The sequence below is a fragment of the Melanostigma gelatinosum genome (assembly GCF_949748355.1).
Source record: "Melanostigma gelatinosum genome assembly, chromosome: 2".
Lineage (NCBI taxonomy): Eukaryota > Metazoa > Chordata > Actinopteri > Perciformes > Zoarcidae > Melanostigma > Melanostigma gelatinosum.
The window spans coordinates 32776238-32792910 of record NC_136635.1 but is presented as its reverse complement, the minus strand read 5'-3'; the positions used below and the strand labels follow the sequence as shown (position 1 = coordinate 32792910).

The following is a 16673-nucleotide window of genomic DNA, read 5'->3' as shown; positions in this document are numbered from 1 at the left end:
GGCTCTAGAAGCTGGGAAACAGACGGGGAACGGGGCTCTAGAAGCTGGGAAACAGACGGGGAACAGGGCTCTAGAGGCTGGAGACCAGACGGGGAACAGGGCTCTAGAAGCTGGGAAACAGACAGGCGGGTCCGGAGATAGCTGCTGCTCTGAGGCGACAGCTGGAGTCGGTCGGCCCGCCGACAGGACACGGGGAGCTGGAGTTAGCTGCGGCCCAGCGGGGACGGAAGTCCGACCCTTCCTCTGTCTCTGTCTCCTTCGAGGGTTGAGCAGGGAGTCCATCGTGTCCCGTTTCTCCTTCTGGACACTCGGTGGCCCTTCCTAGGCCAGACGGGTTCCCGCTAACTGCTGGGGGATCCGGCAGGACAAGGCGACACAGGCAGACTGGGAAACCGGGAACAGGACGAGCAAACCGGGCAGGTAGGAAAAACACAATGATCTGGCAGTGTGTGTGTGTGTGTGTGTGTGTGTGCGTGAGGCAGGAGTTTCAATGGTGAAGGAGGCAGTGAGCAGGTGAGAGTCATGAGCTGATGAGGTGAGTGAAGAGCTACAGGAAGAAACAAAGACACAGAACACACAGGCAAAGCCTGATCGTGGCAGTTTCAGTGTTTTCAGGACGAGTTTGTTGAAAGATTAAAAGATAAAAGTATTAATCAGTCGACGAGAAGTTTATCTGACATTTTAAACAAAAGTATTTCAACATAAAGTCTGTTGTTTATCTGCTTCATTTTATATCAAAGACGTAACGACATCACGTCGGGCTGCAGGAACTTTATTCATTGATTTTGTTAATAAATGTAAAAAAACAAACAAACAATTGATTAGAAAAGAGAATTGTTAGTGGCAGCACAACAGGGACGACACTGATGCCGTAGCTCTGCATGTGTGTGTGTGTGTGTGTGTGAAACTGCTTACCTGGAGGAAATGGTCAGGTTGATGAGCCCACTGTGACCCCCCATCTCCTCCCTCTGTCACCTGCTGACATGGAAAAGCAGGATGGGATATTCTGAGTGTGTGTGTGTGTGTGTGTGTGTGTGTGTGTGTGTGTGTGTGTGTGTGTGTCCGCTAGCTCTCGTGATTTTCTTCTGGATGTTATGGCTGATTTAGATGATAACAACTCTCTGTCAGCAGTCCGCAGAAAACCTCCTACAAGCATTTCTGCCCCCTTTAGTACCAAAACTCCCCCAACACACGCACTCCGTCCTGAGGCCCCGACCCGGTTCCTCCGTCCTGAGGCCCGACCCGGTCCCTCCGTCCTGAGGCCCGACCCGGTCCCTCCGTCCTGAGGCCCGACCCGGTCCCTCCGTCCTGAGGCCCGACCCGGTCCCTCCGTCCTGAGGCCCGACCCGGTCCCTCCGTCCTGAGGCCCGACCCGGTTCCTCCACAAAGACAGGATGATGCTTTGCTTGTTAAAAGAAGCCGTTGTCTGTGATTGTGCGCTGTCATGGTTCTGCTGGAGGGCTCCTTCATTGTCTTGTCCTCCAGTAAGCAGCGTTCACGAATATAAATGAGTTCATCAATTTCAAAACACGGCGCTTTGTGTGCCGGACGCTCGTTGGCCTGGAGACGGTGAGTCCAGATGGCCGAGGCCTCCAGACAGAGTGGAGGGTTCTTCTTCTTCTTCTTCTTCTTCTTCTTCTTCTTCTTCTTCTTCTTCTTCTTCTTCTTCTTCTTCTTCTTCTTCTTCTTCTTCTTCTTCTTCTTCTTCTTCTTCTTCTTCTTCTTCTTCTTCTTCTTCTTCTTCTTCTTCTTCTTCTTCTTCTTCTTCTTCTTCTTCTTCTTCTTCTTCTTCTTCTTCTTCTTCTTCTTCTTCTTCTTCTTCTTCTTCTTCTTCTTCTTCTTCATCATCACTCTGACGTGTGACAGTGTCAGCGAGATGCACTTGTTTTGGGCTCTGGCCTCACGGTATCCTGCCCGGTTACAGAGATCTCTTTGTTTCCTTCTGCTTATTTCCTTCACATGAATGTATTTAAGTGAATTATTTATCGGTTTATTTGTATCTTGTGAATCTGCAGGTGAAGTATATGTCGGCTGAATAAAGCAAAACAATACAAAGACATTGTTTAGCCCCGCCTCGTCCTGCAGAGCTGTCCATCAACAGGAAGCAGGGAAACGAGGCAGCAAACACAGCTGGGACATGCTGACTACTGATTGAAAATAAATGTGCTGTTGATGTTGATGTGATGTTAATGAACTGATGTTAATGAACTGATGTTAATGAACTGATGTTAATGAACTGATGTTAATGAACTGATGTTAATGTGTTGGTGACGTGACGGTAGAGAAACATCAGCTGTTGGATCCTCGTGTCTGTGTTGAGTATATTAACGTGTGCTGAGGCCTTCAGACGTATACGTATATATGTGTGTATATATATATATATGTGTATGTATATATATATATATATATGTGTGTATATATATATATATGTGTATGTATATATATATATATATATGTGTGTATATATATATATGTGTATGTATATATATATATATATATGTGTGTATATATATACGTATACGTATATATATATATATATGTGTGTATATATATATATATATATATATATACACACATATATATATATATATATATATATACACACATATATATATATATATATATATATATGTATATATATATATATATATATATATATGTGTGTATATATATATATACATATATATATGTGTGTATATATATATGTGTATGTATATATATATATATATATGTGTGTATATATATACGTATACGTATATATATATATATATGTGTGTATATATATATATATATATATATATACACACATATATATATATATATATATATATACACACATATATATATATATATATATATATATGTATATATATATATATATGTGTGTATGTGTGTATGTGTGTGTATATATATATATAGGTGTGTGTGTGTGTATATGTGTGTGTGTGTGTGTGTGTGTGTGTGTCCCAGTAGAATGAAGGGGCTTTCGTTGTCCCAGTTGACTGTTTCTTACATTCTGTTGAAAGCTGTTGAACAAGATGAAAACAATAAGTGTTGACACGTCATTCATATCATCTGCAGATGATTTGTGGTTGAATGGAAACGATGCAGCTGAAGGTGTGAAGACGAGCTGCCACTGGACACGGAGTCGAGTGTTTCTGATGAAATGAACTTGTCGGACTTCACTTGGCATCAGGAAAGCTAAACGACTGTACACCAGGAAAATCACAGGACATTTCAAAGACAGCAGGGACTCACGGAGCCTGTGGCAGGGCATTAGGACCATAACGGACTACAAACTACCGCCACAGACCTGTGACAGTCACACCTCCCTGCTTAACAACCTCAATGGCTTCTTTGCACGCTTCGAAGCACAGAACAACACACCTGCGCAGAAAACCACCCCCCCCACCGACGACCAGGCTCTGTGCCTGTCCCCAGCCAGTGTGAGGAGCACACTGCTGAGGATTAATACCCGCAAGGCTGCGGGACCTGACAACATTCCTGGTCGTGTGCTGAGGGACTGCGCAGAGGAGCTCACGGATGTCCTCACCGACATCTTTAACACCTCCCTGAGCCAGGCTGTTGTTCCCACGTGCTTCAAGGAAACCACCATCATTCCTGTGCCGAAGAAGTCATCTCCAGCCTGCTTCAACGACTACCGCCCCGTCGCATTGACTTCTACCATCATGAAGTGTTTCGAAAGGCTGGTCATGAAGCAGATCAAATCCACCCTTCCTCCCTCCCTGGACCCGTTTCAGTTTGCTTACCGAACTAAACGGTCCACAGAGGATGCAATCTCCTCCGCTCTACACCCAGCCCTCACACACCTGGACACTAAGAACTCCTACGTCAGAATGCTGTTCATAGATTTCAGCTCAGCATTCAATACAATCATCCCCCAGCAGCTTGTGTGTAAACTTACAGACCTGGGCCTCAGCCCCTCTCTCTGCAACTGGTTGTTGGACTTCCTCACAGAGAGACCACAAGCTGTTCGGGTCAACAACAACACTTCGAACACACTAACACTGAGTACGGGGGCCCCCCAAGGTTGTGTGCTCAGCCCCCTTCTCTTCACCCTGCTGACCCATGACTGTAAACCCAACTACAGCTCCAACCACATCGTGAAGTTCGCTGACGACACTACCGTGGTAGGTCTCATCAGCCACAACGATGAGACTAACTACAGGAAGGAAGTGAACCAGCTGGTCCGCTGGTGCCAAAATAACAATCTCTTCCTCAATGTGGGGAAAACAAAGGAGATTGTTGTTGACTTCAGGAGAACCCACTCCCAACCCCCCCTCCCTCTGACCATCAATGGTGCTGCTGTGGAACAGGTGAGCAGCACCAAATTCCTGGGTGTGACAATCACAGATGACCTCACCTGGAACAGCAACACCACTGCACTGGCAAAGAAGGCCCAGCAACGCCTGTACTTCATCAGGAAGCTCAAGCGAGCAGGAGCCCCCCCCCCCCATCATGCTCTCATTCTACCGAGGCGCCACTGAGAGCATCCTCAGCAGCTGCATCACGCTGTGGTTCGGAAGCTGCACCGCCTCCAACCGCAAGAGCCTGCAGCGCATTGTGAACTCTGCCCAGAGGATCATCGGAGTCTCACTCCCTACACTACAGGACATTTACAACACCCGCCTCACCCGCAAAGCACTCGGCATTGCGGGTGACCCCACCCACCCCTCCAACAGCCTCTTCAGCCTCCTGCCTTCAGGGAGAAGGTTCCGCAGTCTCCGTTCGAGCTCTACCCGGCTGAGGAACAGCTTCTTCCACCAGGCGGTCAGGATGCTGAACTCTCTCCCTCCCTCTCTCCTCTCGCTCCCCCTCTCTCCCCCCCTGCCATCTCTCCCCTGACCTCTCTACCCTCCCCCTCACCCACCTTTCCCCACTGCCTCAAATGGAACATACCAGGACATCTACTCCCCCTCACACCCCTTCCCTCATCCAGCACCAGTCACTTTTTATCAGCACCAGTCACTTTTTATCAGCACCAGTCACTTTTTATCAGCACCAGTCACTTTTTATCAGCACCAGTCACTTTTTATTCTCTGCTGCTACTTGTTTAATCCTTTATCTAGGCCCTTATGTTCTTAACTTTATTCTATTTTATTCTATTATATGTTATATGTTCATGTCTATATTACACTGTGGGACTGCGAGAAACGGCATTTCGAAATTTCTGTATGCATAACACATGTGGAAACTTTGACAATAAAGTGAACTTTGAACTTTGAACTTTGAACTTCTGTTCTGGCTCAAAGTTTAACATCAAAGTTCTTATGTAACTGATCGATGCTCATTCTTTCCTTTCGGATCAATATGTGGTGAGACACGAGTATGAGTTATGAGTTATGAGTTATGAGGTTTGAGGTAAAGAACCCACGGTGCCCCAACAGAACAGTCCGCTGTAATCACTTCCCCATGAACTGCCTTCACAACACATCTGTGATGCTGTCGCTGGGACAACATATTCATAAATGACGAGGATTTCTTACGTTGTTAAGAGTAAACAGTTGTTTGTGCTGTAACGTGTTACAAGTACAAGTACTGTTCAACCTTCATTCTGAGTCTGGTGTTTAGTTTCCATCGCCTGCTGATTGAATCTGCTGAGCTGCTGCAGCGCCGCGGTAATCAAATCATTATTTTATAATTCCATCTGTTGGAGCTATTTATTGATATTGTATTTTGTTATTTCATTTATAAGTAGTATTGTTTAATTATTGTAGATGTTTCATATGTTAAGATTATTTTTCTCTTTAATAGTAATTTGTTTAGTTATTATTTTTTGGGTAATTACTGTGGGCACCTGTTGCTGTTTACACGAGTAGAAAGGTCGGACCAGCATGCACCGGGGCGTATAGTTTTACCAGCTGCACAGGACAGGAGAGACAGCACGACAGCAGTTTTGTTAATTAGTTTGTTTGCTTGTTTTATTTGCTTTATTTAATAAATACACCAAAATGGAATCCTGCTTGGACATTTGACTCTCTTCTGGCTGCGTACGGATACCGACCACGGTGCATCAGTGGCGTTTGATTATTATTTGTTTAAGTTTGATTTAGCCGACAAATGGCCACTACAGACTCTGAAAAGCTGAAGGTCATAAGTGTGTTAATGAGAGCATCAGCGCATCAATATTTAATGAGTGTTAAAGCTCCGTCAGGTCTCTGTGGTCACTGTTTAATGAAGACTCCACTTCATCTCATTGAGAGCTTCTGCTTCTGACAACAGAGTCAAATAGATTTTCATACATTTGTTCTTTGCTCATGAAAACTGTTTCAACCAGTAAGTGAACAGCAGTGATGTCACACCGTCTCCTAAAGCATCACAAAACAGCTGAGCTCAGCTCAAAATCAAGTTTAGACACAAACTTGAAGCTGTTAAACAGTTTTTAAACAGTTTTTAACCGTTTTTAAACGGTTTTAACAGTTTTTAACCGTTTTTAACAGTTTTTTAACAGTTTAAAGCTGTAAATGACTTGTTTCCCGCGGACACCAGCAGCAGTCTGCCGGTGAAGAGGAGGGCATAACTACGTTTAGAATGATTCTTCTTAACTGATCATCATGTTTAATATTGCACATTGATCAGATATGTTTTTTAAATGGTTTATTCCATGTCAACACGTTAATAAACACATTACCTTCAATCTGGACAGCTTGTATTTACCTCGGCGGTCTCTTCATCACTTCGTTATTGCCATTGATCTGAGGAGGAGGAAGAGTCCTCTGGGTCGCTGGGAGTTGGTTTTCTATTTATTCTGTGTTAGAGACATCGATCCGCCTCGGCTCCGACACTGCCCCCCCCCCCCCCCCCCCCCCCCCTCTGGACCAGGATGAAGTCATCACAGAGTCCTGGAAACACGTGTTTAGTTCTATTTATTTTGCACAATTTAAACAATAAAACAAACATAACAGAGATAAATAATATCAGAGAGCAGCAAGAGGCAGAATAATACATAATATTACATGAATATGCATAAGATATGACGTACAGCATTGAGCTGCGATCAGCTGACCCGGTGCCTGAGCTCTGCTTGGTAACATCATCATCGCCGTGATGATGCTCCGCTGTGCGTGGCAGCGTATTGATCCGCCCGTTATAGTTCAGAGAGAATAAAAGAGTGAAGAGGAAGAGAATCACTGCTCTTTCATGTGCTGATTACAGACCTGCAGTGGAAGTGAGGGAGCATCGTTATGAAGTGAATACGTTCACATGTGGCAGCAGGACGTGTGAGCTTTAAAACAGCTTCTCTCAAACCTCTCTGAATATTTCTACTTGTATTTGTTAGACACGAGGAAGCAGATCTGCTTTCTGTTGAACTGTCGGATCACAGCTGGTGATTGTTGGAACACTAAGGAGACAAAAGGTTTGATGATTCATTTTGTCTGTCAAGTTTGACTTAAGTGTGTTTTACACAAAATCACCGTTTCTGTCAATGGAGTCCGGCGTCTTCGAGGAGATCGTAGAACGATGTTTCTCTCCTAACGAGGGTTCAAGACTAACAAAGTCCAGTTTAAGTTGAACTTATTTCTGTTTGAATGGAGGTAAAACACAGTTTTGTACATTTTGTACATTTATTAATTATAATTATAATATTAATTTGATTAATAATTCCTTAATTATTAATAAGGATTATATATGCACTTCAACTAGCGTGGTGCCAGTAAAAAGGGGTAAAAATAAGTGTCACACTTGTAACTGCTGCAGATTATATATATATCTATATCTATATATATATATATATAGATATAGATATAGATATATATCTATATCTATATATATATATATATAGATATAGATATAGATATCTATCTATATCTATATATATATATATACAATTATTTTATCACGCGTTAACGCATTTTTAAAACGTATTATTAATTTTCTTTGTTTTTTATTGAAAGACAAGAGACAATACATAAACATAACAACAAGAGGATGACAAGAACAGTGGGATAAAGCCAGCAAACATCCTGTAGTCAGCCTGTCTCATGTTTATGGTTTTGCATTAGAGATATGATGTCCCTTCAGGGTTGCCGTAGAGAAAAGGCTTCCGCTGCTCTGCCTGGAGACGACTGGACATCGCTGGTAAAGTCACAGACACTCACATGTTAGTGCAGCTACACGCTGACATTCACCGTAAACACATTCAAACGCACAGATCGGGAGCGAAGGACTTTGAAAGTTAGCGGAAACATTAACGTGAGACAACATCCGGTTTCTTCAGACCAACATCCGGTTTTCAGAATAAGATGCCGACAAAGTATGAATTATATTCACATGTCTCTCATAAGAAAGAGCGTTCATGGCGGATGCAGCACATCCAGCAGGGCCGTGATTCGACCGGGAATCGCGTAGCGTTTTCGAAATTACTCTCTTTCAAACCGTTCAAAAGTTATGGATATATATGCCAACATCAGACACAGGTCACCAGAAAAAAAATTGGGTAAAAAAAACGGATTTAATCCAGCCGATTTTGGCGCAGCTACTTCCTCAATGTTGTGCTGCATGTCTGTGACTGATATCAATGCGCTGGCTGAACGAATGACAAAATGGCAGACGAGTCTGTGAGGTGGACCAATCCACGAGTCACAGAAACATAAAGTCATAGTACAGGATGAGAAAGATCATGAAGTCATTCTGACGGAATAATCGTTCATGTTGTGTTTTGTGAGAGAGTCCTTTAGTCAACAAACACTTTATTGTAATAAAAAGATGATGAAACATCAGGCCGTGGTAATGAGAGCGTGACGCTGTATTAATTATGACATCAGGAGGTTCATCTTTCTCAACGTGGAAACAATAATCTCACGTCAACGTTTATTTGTTGAGCAGCTGTTCTGTTCTCATCGTCGTCATTTTTACCGTAAACGTACAGTACATACTGTACTTACAGTACAGTATGTACTGTACATACTATACACACACAGTACATACAGTATAGTACTGTACATACTGTACTTACAGCACAGTATGTACAGTATGTACTGTACATACTATACGCACAGTACAGTACACAGTACAGTATGTACAGTACATACTGTACTGTACATACTATACGCACAGCACAGTACACAGTACAGTATGTGCTGTACATACTGTACTGTACATACTATACACACAGTACAGTACACAGTACACAGTACAGTATGTGCTGCATGTGCAGTGACACTGTACACATGGTGCCGGTTGTTGGCCTACATGCAGAGAGGCTGACGAATAATTCATAAGCTGCTGCTCAGAAGCTGGAGGGGAGAAGTGGACATATTTAATGCTCGAGGAGAGCTGCCGTTACATTTATGGAATCGGTTTCATTGTTGAAGGAGAGGACTGTAATTGAAGTACCTACAGTAAATATATATAATATATACAACATACATCAGCGGGCTGCACGCCATCCAGCTGCTCTTTGCTTTATGATTCTTCTGAATCAGATGTTTGAAACTCTGAAAGTTTTTCTCTTCTGACGAAACAAACAAACTGAAACCGTTGTGAAGTCTTTCTTGAAACACTGCAGCTAAATGTTTCCATCATCATCTCTTGTGATGAACTTTTAAACAGCGGACGTCTGTATTCATGCAGAATAATCTGCTCGTATTGGAATTCTTTTCTTTTCAGACCAATCACACGTGGAAGCTTCGCTCCGGCTTAGAACCACAGAGCTTGGTAAATATTAAACATGTCTTGGCGATCCAGACATTGTGTATTTGCCCTGTAGGCGTATGCATTTAAAGAAGCTCTCAGTAATCCCATAATAACATGAATGTCACTGACTCAGTCCTTCTCGGTAAAGTTTGCTGAAGATGCTGCAGATTCTCTTTGATGTGAAAAAAATAAAAAATACGTCAACGTGTTAAAAAAGGGCAAATTTATTTAAAGCACTTACATAGAAAAATATGATTGATTTGAGTCAACAATAATAAATAGAGTGCCTGACCATCTGCAGGCCCTGTCGGTACAACAGTACAATCAATATCCAGTTTCACAATACAGCAAAGGCACTAGCATTACCACAGCCAACAACATGGGGGGGCTCTTCAGTCCTCACGCACCAAAGACATGAAGAAGTCGGACCCCGTCACAAACACCATCACTCCAGAATCAGCCTCACTCTGTGGAGATGACACGAGGCGTCAGATCTTCTTCTTGCCTTTTGTTCAGATGAGCCATTAAACAATAAACAGACTTCAGATGTTTTACACAGATGGACGACAGAAGACGATGCAGAACAAGTCCCGAGAGGCTACGATGTCAAAGCCCAGCAGGACATCGAAGATACTGATCAGAGGATGATCAGAGGCTGATCAGAGGCTGATCAGAGGCTGATCAGACGATGATCAGACGATGATCAGATCATCGTCTGATCAGAGGCCGATCATCGTGATGTGTGTGTGTGTGATGATCATCTTCTGATCATCCTCTGATCAGCCTCTGATGAGACCGAATATAAAGTGAAACTTGAGTAAATCTGGTCGATTACTTTGGTCACACGTGAGGTTTGATTCCGATGCCTCGTCGTCTGTGAATATACGCGTTCGTATAAACAAAACTGTATTTGCATAAAACAGTAAAAGACTGTGAACTGTAGCGAACATTAGCTTCCAAGCTAACGTCTCCCGTCATTGTGAGACGTCAAGTTAATTAATGTGTTAATTAAATAGTTATTTGTTTCCTCAATATAACTTCTCTAAAGTCTTCTGGTCATGAATGAGATGAAACATTCAGTTCAATTAGACTCCAACAGATACAGACTCCACTTGTTTGGAGGCTGAAAGAACATTCCTGTAGATGTACCTTCCATTACAAACTCCACCGACTGCAGAGAGTGAATCTGTGATTCCGGTTTCAGTTTCACAGAACATGAAGCAGCTTCAGTAGTCGGCACGTTTCTCCAGTGAGTCAGATTCTCTACACACGGAATGAACAAACACACGACGGAGGAAAAGCTTTCATAACAACTCACTGTCAGCCATCCGAGTTGGTCCCAATCAATAATCGATATATCTGTCATCATTAATATCATTCATAGATGTTTGCTTCTTTCAGACTGATGAAAGACGAAGAAAAACTAACTTGAAAAATGACTGTTTTCTGTGTAGTGCAACTGTTTACATGCAAATATGTGATCGAGAGAAAGCACACACACACACACACACACACACACACACACACACACACACACACACACACACACACACACACACACACACACACACACACACACACACACACACACACACACACACACACACACACACACACACACGATGTATTTTTCTTTTTTTTTTTAAACGAGGTCAGAAAATATAGAAACAGCAAAAAAACAAAACTGATTCTAAAGTCGTAATCAAAGAACATTGTAAATGTCAACGATCCGTATTCATTGGTTGTGATCTTACACAGCGAAAAAGAAAAAGAAAGAAATGAGATATGAGATATCTCAGTGATAGCATGGAGAGTGATAAGGCTGAAACATCTTTCTCCAGTTCAGATGTCTTTGTTTGTATCTGCACCACACGTCCACACGTCTTCTGGAAGGAAAGCCCTGATTGTCAGAACAAGTGAGTAGGAATATGGTTGTTGTTTCCCGGCCTTAAAGCTAGTCCCGACAGTATCCGCACTCGTCCGTCCGGCGTTTAGGAAATCCACCGCCCGGACAATGTAACGCACAGGAGCGCAGAGAAGGTTCTACAAGGGGCCGCGAAGCTCGACCGGCATTGTTGACGCCGCGCGCCGCAACGTCAGTTGGTATCCGGGGGTCCGGCGGACGGACCGGCCCGGCCTCTCGGCAGCCTTCTGGTCCTCAGATGGTCCTCTGGGCCGTGAGGTACTTGAGAGCCGCCGAGCCGTACTTCCTGGACAGGTCCTGGTGGAACTCGTCCTTCAGGGTGTTCAGGCAGTTGCGGTAGCCGGAGCTGGAGCGGAACTTGGAGATGTCGAAGCTCGGAGCGTGGGGCATGTGGATCATGAAGGCGTTGGGGAGGACCATGAGGTCGAACTCCTGACGGGGGAGGAGAAACATAAAGAGATGTGAGACGACAGAACGTGACATCATCTTCTCAGTTACGACTGTTCATTTGTCTATCGTGTGGTTTTTATGAATGATATTTGAATGGCTCGTGCTCTTGTGTGGTGGAATGCGTGGATCTGCTGCAGGTCTGCTGGATTGATGCTTCATCATGAGGTTATTAGGAGGTGATTCAACTGTAGTAGGACAGCACTGAAGGCCCAGGTATGAAATCCACGGCCCGCCACTGCTACTGTGTAATATCCAGGTCAGCATCGGTCCGTTGGAAACACGTTTAAAAGACGTCTATGGTCTCCGGTGAAGAGACCTTCACAACTGGTCTAAAAGTAAATATGTTTTATAATAATAATCTCCTGAAACCGGCTCCTGTGTGGCTTTGAAAACGACGATTTAAAGAAGGAAAGGGAGATTATAGTTGTATTTAAAGAACATTGTTTATATTTATATTGTGCTTAATAAATACAAATTAACTGTTTCCTGTGTCACTTGGTCTTTTGTCCTGTAAGTGGAGACTGTTGATGTGTTACTAACATTAAGTATTTAGTTGCTACATATTGATCTGAGAGCATTTCCACGTTGAAAACACGGTTAAAACACAGTGACGGTTAAAACAACACGGTTAAAACACGGTGACGGTTAAAACACGGCGACGGTTAAAACACAGTGACAGTTAAAACACGGCGACGGTTAAAACACAGTGACAGTTAAAACACGGCGACGGTTAAAACACGGTGACGGTTAAAACAACACGGTTAAAACACGCGACGGTTAAAACAAAAAACACGGCGACGGTTAAAACAACACAGTTAAAACACTGTTACGGTTAAAACACGGTGACGGTTAAAACACGGTGACGGTTAAAACAACACGGTTAAAACACGCGACGGTTAAAACAAAAAACACGGCGACGGTTAAAACAACACAGTTAAAACACTGTTACGGTTAAAACACGGCGACGGTTAAAACACGGCGACGGTTAAAACAACACGGTTAAAACACGGTGACGGTTAAAACACAGTGACGGTTAAAAGTGGTTCAAAAGTGAAAGTTTTTTCGCCGACTATTTATAGAATTCAACGCTCACGTGTAGACCAGATATCAACGTGATGTCCAACACTGGCTTTCAACTGATGAATGTGGATGTGGTTTCTTAGTAAGCCTTTAAATCATGATATATTAGTATTAGCACAATGTAGAGGACGAAAAATTACAGTATTGCAAATCACGTTTAAATCTGGTCTAAGCTTCAACGTTGAATCAACGTCTACAAATAGTCGACGAAAAAACTTTCACTTTTGAACCAATTCTGAACGTCTATTCAACGGAAAAATGCTGAGTGGGATGAAGAAAAGGACCACTGCTTTGTACTACGTCATAGAAAACGTCAGACTGAAGTCATGATCACAAATAATGAAGCAAACATCATTTTAAAGAGGTTAACAGGAACACGTGTATGTTATTGAATCCTGATCAGAAGCAGCGTGTCTGATCAGCCTCTCAGCGTTGTGATTCTTTAGAAATGGGAAAGAAGGCGTCGCTGTACGTGTCTGGACCACAGGCTGTTTCTGGTGTGAGTGAAAACCTTACTGCCGTATTTATGTCTCCATGATGTTACAAAGTTAGCATAGCCTAGCACCGATCCAAACAACTCCATCTAGAAAAGAAGCATTTTAAAAGTTGTTTGCTTGTCATTCTGCTGACAGACCTGAACAATCAGCATGTTCTATAGTTATTTCAGCTCCATGTCTTTCAGTTTACTGCAATTAAATTACAGCGAAACCTGTTCATGTGGGCTTCACACCAGAGTATGAAACGCTGAATACAGACGATGTGATGCTTTCTGTAACTTCCACATGTACAAAGCAGCAACAGTGCTTTTATTCCCGGCCGTGATGATAGAACCTTGTTGGTGTCCATATGGAGGACCCAGCGGTCAAACTCGCACGAGTGAAGGGATGCGAACATTCGCGGAACAGAATGAGTCTTCTTTAGTTAGAAGTCTTCATACACAACCAGGCTTCTGTAAAGCCATTTGCTTCAACATACAGTAGACACAGTCAGTGGTGTCTGGCTGAGATCAACACTACATAACCCATGCGTTTGAGCTCCCACGTTGAGGTAGCGACCGCCAAAATAAAAGCCCCGTCCACCAGACGTACCTGTGCATCCAGCTCCAGGACGTGCGACACCTTGTTCCAGCCGAAGCCCACGAAGCGCTGGTCGTACTCGGGACAGTCCCGTCTCACCACCACGTACGGCTCGAAGTCCGGCTCCCACTCCACCGTATACGGTGTGGTGGCTGTCCGCCATTTGGCATAGTTGGTAGGAGCGTGACCTTTAGGCCACACATGATACCTGGAGAGGGGAAGCAGATGGAATGATGACGATCGTCAGCTCATCGTTGCACCGACAACACGTTTGTTGGTGATCAGCTACCTGAAGGTGTAGAGCGTCCCCATGTCCAGCATGGAGAGCAGCTCGGCTTTGGATTTGGGGAAGGACAGACGGTACCGAAGCGTCTCGAACGCTGGAACCACCAGAGCCTTCTTAGTGTGAGACATGTCCAGCTGCACCACAGTCCTCCTGCAGGGACACACGGCCACAAGCGCACGTTTCTAATGATGGACGGTGTCCACATCTGAAACCTACCAGAGCTCAAACACAAGGAAACGCATCTGTGTTGCTGTTGCATATTGTAACGCCAGAGTCAAAACATCAAGAATACACCTCATCATCCGGTATGATCAGCAGACTGTGAGCTCAACTCTCTGACCAGAGACTGTGCTCAGAGCTGCGTCTCTATGGAAAATCATATTTCATAACTTTCTGATGTCGGAACTTAAAATCCAGCTGATAGTCAGTTTAACAGAATCTACACTATTTTAGGGAAAAACTACACTTTAAATAAACTTTATATATATATATATATATATATATATATATAATTCATATTCAATAAGCATCGGTGTAGCATAATTACAGCTCCATGAATAAGTCGTAGTAATGTTGTGTCATGTGTCATGAACAGTCATGGTGCAGGGTTGAATACTGTGCTGCTGATAGGAGATGATCAGTAACATCAATCATTCGGAGGAAACAGAAGTCTGTATAAAGGATGATATGCATTACTGCTGATCTTATATCATGTTGCAGCAGATTTATTTCACTGAGTATCCTGAGAAGTACTGGATTAAATACCTCATTATTATGAGTAATTCATAATCACAGTGAAAGTTCAGCTGGAATCAACTTGTTTGCTGACGACTGCGTGATATTCACGAGTCCATTCAGCTGAGCATCGTGACTGCCCTCACTTGTTTAGTTTGAGGGTTCTGGTTCTGTGACCGTAACGTCCTCTCTACATTGTAACCACAGCCCGTCCTACCGGAGGTAATCGTAGAGGCCGTACACCGGCAGGAAGTCCACGTCCGTCAGGAACACGTAGGGCGTGTTGGCGTTCTTCAGGGCCACGTTCCTCACCAGGTTGACGGGGTAGAACTGGCCCTCCTTGTAGACGATGTGGTAGCCCACGTTCTTGCGGTTCTTGAGGACCTCGGAGGCCTGAGCGTAGCGGAGGAACTGCTGGGCCTCGGCGTCGGACATGTAGAGCGCCAGGCTGATGGGGCCCTCCCAGTGCTTACAGATGGCCTCCAGCATCTGCAGCCTGCAGGTAGAGGAGATGAAGAGCGGTACTGAGATGGACAATGATGAATGTTGGGGCTTATTCCTTTTCTTTTTTTAAATGTATTGATTGTCTATTGAATGAAATATAGCGGAAGAACACCCAAAGTCCTGTATTTCAGCCGTTATTTCTGATATAATTTCTCTTTTTGCGGTTGTATATTTGTTTGTTTCTTCCATACATAAAATGAAAGATACATGTATGTGTCTCTTGGTTGTACGTCATGATGGTGCCTCACATCTTAGAAAACAAGTTAAAAACAAAGCAGCCGTTGAAGATGTTCAAACGTCTCCTTTGTTCAAACAACAGTCCAAAAGCCCCAAACACACTGTTGACATTCTGCTCCAACAACCAATGAGCAAAACAACAAACCACTCCAACAGGTGCAGCACTAACGGGGATGATGGTGATGTCACTGGAGTAAAATGACTGATGATGAGCAGGAAATAAACTCTCTCACTACATTCAATCGCTGTTTCATTCAAAGTGCTCAGAAATGAATTCATGTGATACGATAGAAAGCTGAAATGGACCGAGTCGATCTCAAACTGCTGTTTTCCGAGGAGAAGGAACTTTGAACCTCAGTCATAACGGTGCGTTGACAGGCGTTTAGAGGCTGCGTGCCGATTGGCCGGCCTGGGTCGGGTACCTGTCCATGGAGAGCTGGGCCACCAGCGTGACGTCGTCCTCGGTGGGCGTGTACTCGTACTGCAGGAAGTAGAGGTGCACCCTGTGGACGGTGAGCCGCTCCCGACGGAAGTCGTAACACTGGTCGTCCTCGTCCAGCTCCTCCAGAGCGGCCTGCAGCTACAGAGACGCACACAGAGGACGTCAGGCTGGTGCTGGTCAACCAACGTCCAGAGAAAGGAAACGTCTCTCTGCTTCCTTCCTCACTACCACTTCCTCTTTCAGAGGAAATCCTGCTGAAGATCATTTCCGGCTCTTTTCTGC

At 43.8% G+C, this 16673-nt stretch overlaps 1 protein-coding gene across 3 annotated transcripts in view; it reads right to left on the bottom strand.

Annotated features, from left to right (window-relative positions):
• Positions 1-9863: 9863 nt before the first annotated feature.
• The window catches only part of large2 (LARGE xylosyl- and glucuronyltransferase 2), a 55259-nt gene continuing 48449 nt past the window's right edge, over positions 9864-16673 (bottom strand). For all 3 annotated transcript variants that reach the window (XM_079290027.1, XM_079290028.1, XM_079290029.1), the window contains 5 exons: positions 16372-16529; positions 15426-15704; positions 14477-14623; positions 14200-14395; positions 9864-12013 (listed from right to left, as the gene is read on the bottom strand). In XM_079290027.1, the coding sequence (XP_079146153.1) occupies positions 11816-12013; positions 14200-14395; positions 14477-14623; positions 15426-15704; positions 16372-16529 (978 nt within the window). In that variant the 3' untranslated portion in view covers positions 9864-11815. The remainder of the gene's footprint in view (positions 12014-14199; positions 14396-14476; positions 14624-15425; positions 15705-16371; positions 16530-16673) is intronic.